This window comes from Linepithema humile, chromosome 3 (genome assembly GCF_040581485.1).
Source record: "Linepithema humile isolate Giens D197 chromosome 3, Lhum_UNIL_v1.0, whole genome shotgun sequence".
Classification (NCBI taxonomy): Eukaryota; Metazoa; Arthropoda; class Insecta; order Hymenoptera; family Formicidae; genus Linepithema; species Linepithema humile.
The window spans coordinates 13,014,795-13,022,641 of NC_090130.1; the positions used below are offsets into that span (position 1 = coordinate 13,014,795).

The 7,847-nt window shown below is 40.0% G+C and overlaps 1 protein-coding gene across 1 annotated transcript; it reads left to right on the top strand.

Moving 5' to 3' along the window:
- The first annotated feature begins 957 nt into the window (after positions 1-957).
- On the top strand, positions 958-5,259 carry LOC136998341 (uncharacterized). The gene has a single exon (XM_067350877.1). The coding sequence runs from the start codon at positions 958-960 to the stop codon at positions 2,200-2,202; it is 1,245 nt and encodes a 414-aa protein (XP_067206978.1). The 3' UTR covers positions 2,203-5,259.
- The last annotated feature ends 2,588 nt before the right edge of the window (positions 5,260-7,847 follow it).

Sequence of the window (7,847 nt, forward strand, 5' to 3'; positions counted from 1 at the left end):
GCAGGCGGGGAAAGGAGTGTAGTGGGCGTAGTGCGCGAATCGTAAATAGATTCTGGGCCATCCACTTGGGGTGCGTCGGAGCCCTCGGGCGTGGGAGCGCAGCCTCGTAAACATCTCGAGTCAACTGCGTTACCGGATGGTTAGGTATAGGAATTAGCTTTCTGTTAGGTAGGTTTTCCAACCCTAGTATCCAATGATGTGTTTATCATGTCCTTCCCATCCAACTTCATGATCCTCATCCTTATTCCTTCCCAACAGGGTCAGAGCGCGTGTCCAGGCACGGGACACGAATGAGCAGGCCTCCCCGTGGTCCCCGTGGGCGTGGCTAGGGTGCAGGGGGCGGCGGCTGGGCGCGTCCATCAAAGACAGGTGGGTAGCGTGTCCTGTTCGCTTCTCCGGGTGTGCAAAGGGGTGGTTGCACCGGTCACGGCTGAACTGCTCATCCTGCGTGCGAACCCGCAGGCGCTGCTGGGTTTTTCTATCGCCCGGCTTTTGGGGTTTTGCTGGATAGTGGAGAGTATTGTGGCGTTTAGCGTTTCCACGCTCAGGCAGCAGGGGTTTTGTTCCTTTCGCGGTTCAACACCCTCACAATGAATGTCCCTATCTACTGAGGTGGCGTTTAGCGTTTCCACGCTCAGGCAGCAGAGGTTTTGTTCCTTTCGCGGTTCAACACCCTCACAATGAATGTCTATCTTATCTACTGCCCCCAGGGGCTGCAACTGCTTTGGCAGCTGCAGTACGGGCCTAGCGCACCCGGGGTACCCGAGCTCGTCCTAATTTAAGGTGTTAGATACCGTGCCGATGTATGCGTGGCCGTGAGGACGTAAAAATGCACGGTCTTAAACGGTTCCCCTGGGGCACCTGGCGCAACCCCAGGTGTATTTCAGTCGCCTTATCTAGGTAAGGGGGCTCTGCCTAGACGGACATAATGAACTCACCATACTCGTGGGATAAAAAATGAATGAACCAAACTTACACAAAAAACAAACATTACGTGCATTAAAAACACAAGAAAAAACAAGAGGGGACGAGGACGCAAACAGCCAAACGTCGGAAATCGCAGATTCGGAAATGGAAAATGATACAGATAGATACAGGCTAGCTGAAAGTTCTAGTAGACGAAGCTCGGTTTCATCGGGTACAGGCTACATTTGGCCGGAACTGGACGGAAGGAAGGGAGGTCAAAAGAGAAAAAAAATGGAAGAAGATATAAGAGGTATAGAGGAACGTGAAATAGCACAAGAAAACGAGAGAAAGGAAACAATAGAATATGTAAGCAAGCAAAGAGAAGAACTAGAAAAATTTCTGTTTTTGGAATCTAACAAGATCACACGGCCAGCAATAAAATATGTTTTAGAAAAATGGAGGCTAATGGAAGCTAAAATGATTGAATTAATTGCTAAGCAAAGCCAAATGAGCGAAAAAATAGAAGTTTTAAAAAAAGAAAAAATGTCAAACAATAATAAGGAAACATATGCGGAAATAACTCAAAATAAATACAGTATTACTAAGAAAGATAAGGACGTAAACAAATATAAAAATAAAGCCGATAGAATAATAATAATAAAACCTAAAGAAAATAAAGAAAATGTTACAATAGAAGAAATAAAAAGTAAATTTTTTGAGACAATAAAAGGCAGAAAAGATGATATTAGAATAAATAATATAAGGAAAACACGGGATAACGGCATACTAATTGAAACAGAAGATAGAGAGGACATTACAGTAATAAAAAAAATGGATCTCGACAAGGCAGAGCTAAAAACGGAAACACCCAGAAAGGTGGGACCATCTATAATAATTTATGATGTGAACAAAGATATGACAATGGATGAAATAAGAAAAGAAATTTGGAATAAAAATTTAAAAAGGACTGGCCTAAGTCAGGAAGTATATGATAGTAAAATCAATTTCAGAGTAAAATTAAGAAACAAGAACCCAACATTAACAAATTGGGTCCTCGAGGTTCCTGCAAGAATTTTTTATATACTTATAGAGAGAAAAAAAATGTATATTGAATGGCAATCTCACAGTGTAAAAGAATATGTTAATATAGTAAGATGTTTTAGATGTTTTGGTTTTGGACATATTGCAAATAAGTGTACTTCAGAGCACCAGTATTGCGGTCACTGCGGTGACAAGGAGCACATTTTTAAAGACTGTAAAAAAGATCTGAAAACCCGAAATGTGTCTGTTGTATAAAAAATAAAAGAAAAAATATAAGTCATAATGTAAGAGACAAGAAGTGTCCGGAGTATGTCAGGCAGTTAGATAGATATAATGATAGAATAACATATACGGAATGACGATAAAAATTTTACAAATTAACGCACAGAGAAGTATAAAAGTAGCAAATGAATTAAGGAAAACGGTAGAAGAAAAAAGCTTGGACATACTCATACTACAAGAGCCATACTTGTATAAAAAACAAATTAAAGGATACGCACCTCTTACAGCTAAAATTGTACAAAACGACGAGGACAAAGAAACAAAGGCTGCAATAATAATATACAACAAAGAAATTACAGTCACACAACTAGAGCAATATAAAACAGAACATATAGTTTGTGCACATATAAAAACAAAAGAAGAAAATTTTTATATTGTGTCGGTATACTGTCAATTCTCGTATGAGATCGAAAGGTTTTTAGTGGACTTGGAGAAAATAATAGTAGAACTAGGCAAAAATAGAATTCTAATCGTAGGAGATTTTAATGCTAAGTCGGTCCTTTGGTTTAATGATGAAACGGATTTCAAGGGGGCTAAAGTAGAGGAGTTTATAATGGGAAATGAGTTAATAATAATGAACAAGGAGGGAAATCCCCCAACTTTTTGGACATGTAATGGTAGCGCAAATATAGACTTGACATTAGCTACAAACGACTTGAGACAAAAAATACACTCGTGGCAAGTAAAGGAAACATGGGCAAACAGCGACCATAACTGCATATATTTTGAGCTTGAAAATCATGTAAACGAGAAAAGAATAAACACAATAACGGAAAGATATAATATTAAATCAGCTAACTGGGATAAATTTGGAGGACTATTAAACAAAATATTTAGTGCGGAAAATATTAAAAAAATGATAGAAATGACGGCCGAAAACTGTAGCAAGTATTTTAATAATAAAATACACGAAATATGTAAAAAAAGTATTAGATTTAAGAAAGATGTAGAGCGTAAAGTCCCATGGTGGAATAAAGAAATAGAGGAGAAGAGGAAAATAGTTAACAAAAGCAAAAAAAGAATCAAAATGTACAAAAAACAAAATAACAAAACGGAGGAGGAAAGAGAAAAAGAGCAGTATAAGATTTTAAAAAAAGAGTACAACAAATTGATCAAAAAAAGTAAAATAGAATCTTGGAAAGACTTTATAACGCAAGCTGCAAGCAAAGACCCATGGGGTGCAGCATACAAAATTAACATGGAAAAGATAAAAAAAGCAGAAATTTTTCATACAATAAATATAGATAATGCGATAACTAATGATTGGGCAACAACGATAAAAGAAATATTAAATACGCTCGCGCCAGAAATAGATAGGAATATGGAAAATAATACACATAAGGAAATACAAGAAAAAAATAAAGCATACATTAATAAAAATGTTGAACAACCAATAACAACACAGGAAATCGAGTTAGCGATTAGGAGGACAAAAGACAAAAAAGCACCTGGATTAGACAATCTCAACCCAGAAATTATAAAAGAAATATGGAAATATAATAAGAACATTTTCGTTACAATTTTTAATAAATGCTTTAGAGATGAAATCTTCCCTAATGAATGGAAAAAAGCGGAAGTGATTATTATCCGGAAGTCAAAAGACAGGGACCCGAGTAATCCGGGCTCTTATAGGCCGATATCACTAATCCCGGTAATAGCAAAAGTCTTTGAAAGGATTATTTTAAATAGACTAATGACATCCTACTTGGAACTTGGGCTAGAAAGTTATAATCAGTTCGGCTTCAAAACGAGGTTGGGAACAGAAGATGCAATATATAAGTTAATCTTAGGGGCTAAAACAACTGACAAGAAATACGTTATAGCTGTTTTTATGGATATAAAGGGTGCCTTTGATAATTTATGGTGGGAGGGTATACTAAATAGAATAACACAAGCAAACTGTTCAAGTAAAATTTATAAACTAATCAAAAATTATTTTGAAAATAGAGAAATTATAGTCAAAGCAAATAATGATCAAATAGCTAAAAAGATGAATAAAGGTTGCCCACAAGGATCCATTATTGGACCGGCCTTCTGGAATATGGTAATGGACGAATTATTAAACAATGAAACGGAAAATTGTGAATATGTAGCTTACGCGGACGATCTCGTGGTACTAATAAAAGGAAATACAAGGAAAGATCTGGAGGAATTATCAAGTAAAGTTTTCACAAAGATACAGAAATGGACAAACATAAATAAACTAGAAATAGCTCCGGATAAAACAAAGGTCATGATACTTAAAGGAAAAATGGATAAAGGCAAAATGCCTAACTTAAAGTACAACAATAATAAGCTAAAATATTATGAAACAGTAAAATATTTAGGGGTGATAATGGATAAACGGCTAAATTTTATCGAACATGCAAAATACGTAAAAGAAAAAATCAAAAAGGTATGCGCAAAATTAAAACGAATAGCTAATAGTTATTGGGGGATTAAAACAACCCATCTTAAGTTGATTTATAATGTGGTAGTTACGTCCATAATGACATACGGAGCTGGAGCTTGGTTTAACTCAGTCAACCACTCCCATGTAAAAAGACATATAGAGTCGGCCCAAAGGTTTGCGCTGTTAACAATCCTCAAAGCGTGTAGAACGGTGTCCACTCCTGCTCTGCAAGTGATCGCTGGATGCTTGCCGATAGATCTTTTAATAAAAATAAGAGGAATAAATTATACGTTAAAAAATAAAAAAAACATTATAAGTGATCTCTACGAAACTCCGGTTAACATAAATGAAATGACAGACAAGGAAATAATAAATGAGAAAAAGAAAATTAAAAAACTGGCAAGCGAGAAATGGCAAGAAAGATGGGAATCGGAAAGTAAAGGAAGAATGACGCATAAATTCATACCAAAGGTAGATTTTGCTACAAATAATAATTGGTTTCACCCAGGAAGAAACTGTACATATTTAATTACCGAACATGGTCCTTTTAATATGAAACTGTGTAACTTTAATCTTTCAGAGACGCCTTACTGCAGTTTCTGCAGAAAAGAAGAAAAGGAAGAAAACGTGCAGCACATTTTGTTCGAGTGTGGTGTTTATAACTTAATTAGAGAAAATAGTAAAATAAGTCAAACATTAAAACAAGTACAAAACACTTTATCGTATAATAAATTAGTAGAAAATCAAGAAACATACAAAGAATTTAATAAACTAGCAGAAGAAATGCTTACGTATAGAAAGAATAACTTAAGAAGCACAAACTAAAAATTAAAATAAAAATTAAAAGAAACTAAAACTGACGCATAGTAGATAATTTGGTCCGCCTCCTCGTGGCAGGGACGGAAATACAGTGGTAGAAAGTAAAGAAATACACATAATTAAATTAATTAAATTAAATAAATAGCTGTAGCCAAGTGACCAAATAAAGAAAAGAATAAGAAATAGACACAGTCAACAACAACAAAAAGTAAGAAGTAATAAGCGGAGATGAGCTAAAGCTCGAGGGCCGCCAGATAAAGAATACAAATGAAAAAAAAAAAAAAAAAAAAAAAAATGTCCCTATCTACTCCCCCCCAAGGGTGCACCTTGTCGCGGTGGGGGGGCTCAGTACCCGTCGGGCATGTTTTGTCCGTTCCGACGGCGAAGCGAACGCACCCCGTGCACGTGCCCCAGTGTGTTCTCCTGTGAGCAATCGAGCTCTACCTGCAGGGAGCAACGAGAGCAAGCAGGAGAGAGCACTAGATCCCTATCCTATATTTCCACTCCAAGAAACTCTTACTAACATTTAACAACTAAAACAACTAACGTCCTACTAACTTCTCATATTCAAGTAGTCACTAACAAATGTGTCTAATTTCTTCTAATTAACGCGTAGATACTATAGAGTAACTAACAAAAATTGAACAATTAACTCATATATGTAAATCTTTACCCGCTTTACTCTATTCTTTTCTGTCACTATTTCTTCGCCTAATTTCGTTTCTCTGTCGTAGTCTCAACACAGCATTGTCACGAGTCGGTGTTGAAAGACGTAATGGCTCTAAAAGTGACACGGGCTCTGAAATTTGGGAGCTTGACGCACAATTGTGTGCACCAGAGATGTGTACCATGCCCGACAAGGGTAAAAAGCCCCCATAACCATCATATCCAATGGTTGTCGGAAACAGGGGCATATCTCTACCCCGCCTCCACTTTTTCCCTTTCTCCTTCCTATCCACATTATAACCCACTTCCCCTGTGGCCTATCTCCCCTTCCGCTGCGCCTTCCCTCGTTCTGAGGTGGGGGTGGGTCTGCGCCTGGGCAGGGGCCGGGGCGTGGGCCTGCTCGTGCTGATGCGCGGGGGAGGGGGCAGGGGCCGCAGAGTAGAGCCTACCGGGCCCTGCGTTGTCGGGCTAGGCTTCGGCCTGGTGCGGCGGCGACGGAACCGGTGGTTTTTTTTTTTTTTTTTTTTTTTTTTTTTTTCAGGTCGGGGGTTGGGGGTGTCCGACCGGCGGGCTCCCCCGTTTTGTGTTAATTGGGAATTTCACTCTAAGACCAAGGTGTTGGTGCCGTGCTCAGGGTCTGAATGGCTGCGGGAGTGTTTGGTTAGGCGTTAACGCAGTCGCTAACGGTCCGCTCCGGGGTACCTGCCGACCCCTCGGTGTAGCTAGGCTTAGTGTCGTATAGGTGGCTCTACGGCGCTGGACATCCCTTCCACCATACTCGTGGGAAAAAAATGAATTGCTCTAAAATTTTAAATCTGGTGAGGAGGAGTGCCCGTTTGGCCAGCCGCTTCCGGCTAGACAGGGCGGCTGTTGGGGAAGTGGTGGGAGTTCCCGCCGCTGAGTTCCGTGCGCGATCGCTCGTGGGCTCGGTGGTGTCCTCCGCTTCTTCGAGAGCGTCTCACCGTGTTTTGCCCGAGCGAAACCTCGTTGGACGCGGCGGGATACAGTCCCAGGTTTGCAGTCTTCGTACTGTCCGCATCGAAATAGAAAAATGTGACAGGATAGCGCTCGCGATAAAAAGTTTTCGTACAGTCCGCGTAATATTAGAAAGGTGCGATAGTCTCATAGAAATAAATAGTAGGTCAGGTAACGTTCAGCCACGTGAGGCAAAGATTGCAAAAAAACGCGTTAGATTCGCGGACCCCATCCAGACCCACCTGGAAAACTCATCAAATGATGTTAGCTCGTCAAACTCGGCGGAAAATTTAGTAACGGCTACGGAGCCAGCGGTAGTTTGCGCGCGGTCCACGGGAATTAGGATACTACAACTGAACATGCGTCGTTCACAAGTAGTATCAGGTGAGGTTCGTCAACTGGCCTTTGAGAAGCGACTTGACGTCCTGTTATTGCAGGAGCCATACGTCAGGAAGCAAAATTCAAGCCACGTATTCTATGGGCTAGGTAGGCAAATTAGGGTGGCAGCTGTTCGCTCGCAACGTCCGTGGGCGGCAGTTGCCATAAGTAATCCAAACTTAGAAATGTTATTTGTCTCGCAGCTTAGTACTACGCATTGTGTCTGTGCGGAAGTGCAAGCACCCAATTTTTCGTTCTACGTCGTGTCGTGCTATTTCCAGTACAGCGACGAGATCGAGAAGCACCTCAGCCACCTCGAAATGGTGTGTCATTCACTGAGGGGGAAGAGAATGTTAGTTGCGTTAGATGCCAATGCGCGGTCGTCTCT

Bases quoted from the DNA above. Each gene is read 5' to 3' on its own strand.
- LOC136998341 (XM_067350877.1), top strand. From the start codon at position 958: ATGAATGAACCAAACTTACACAAAAAACAAACATTACGTGCATTAAAA.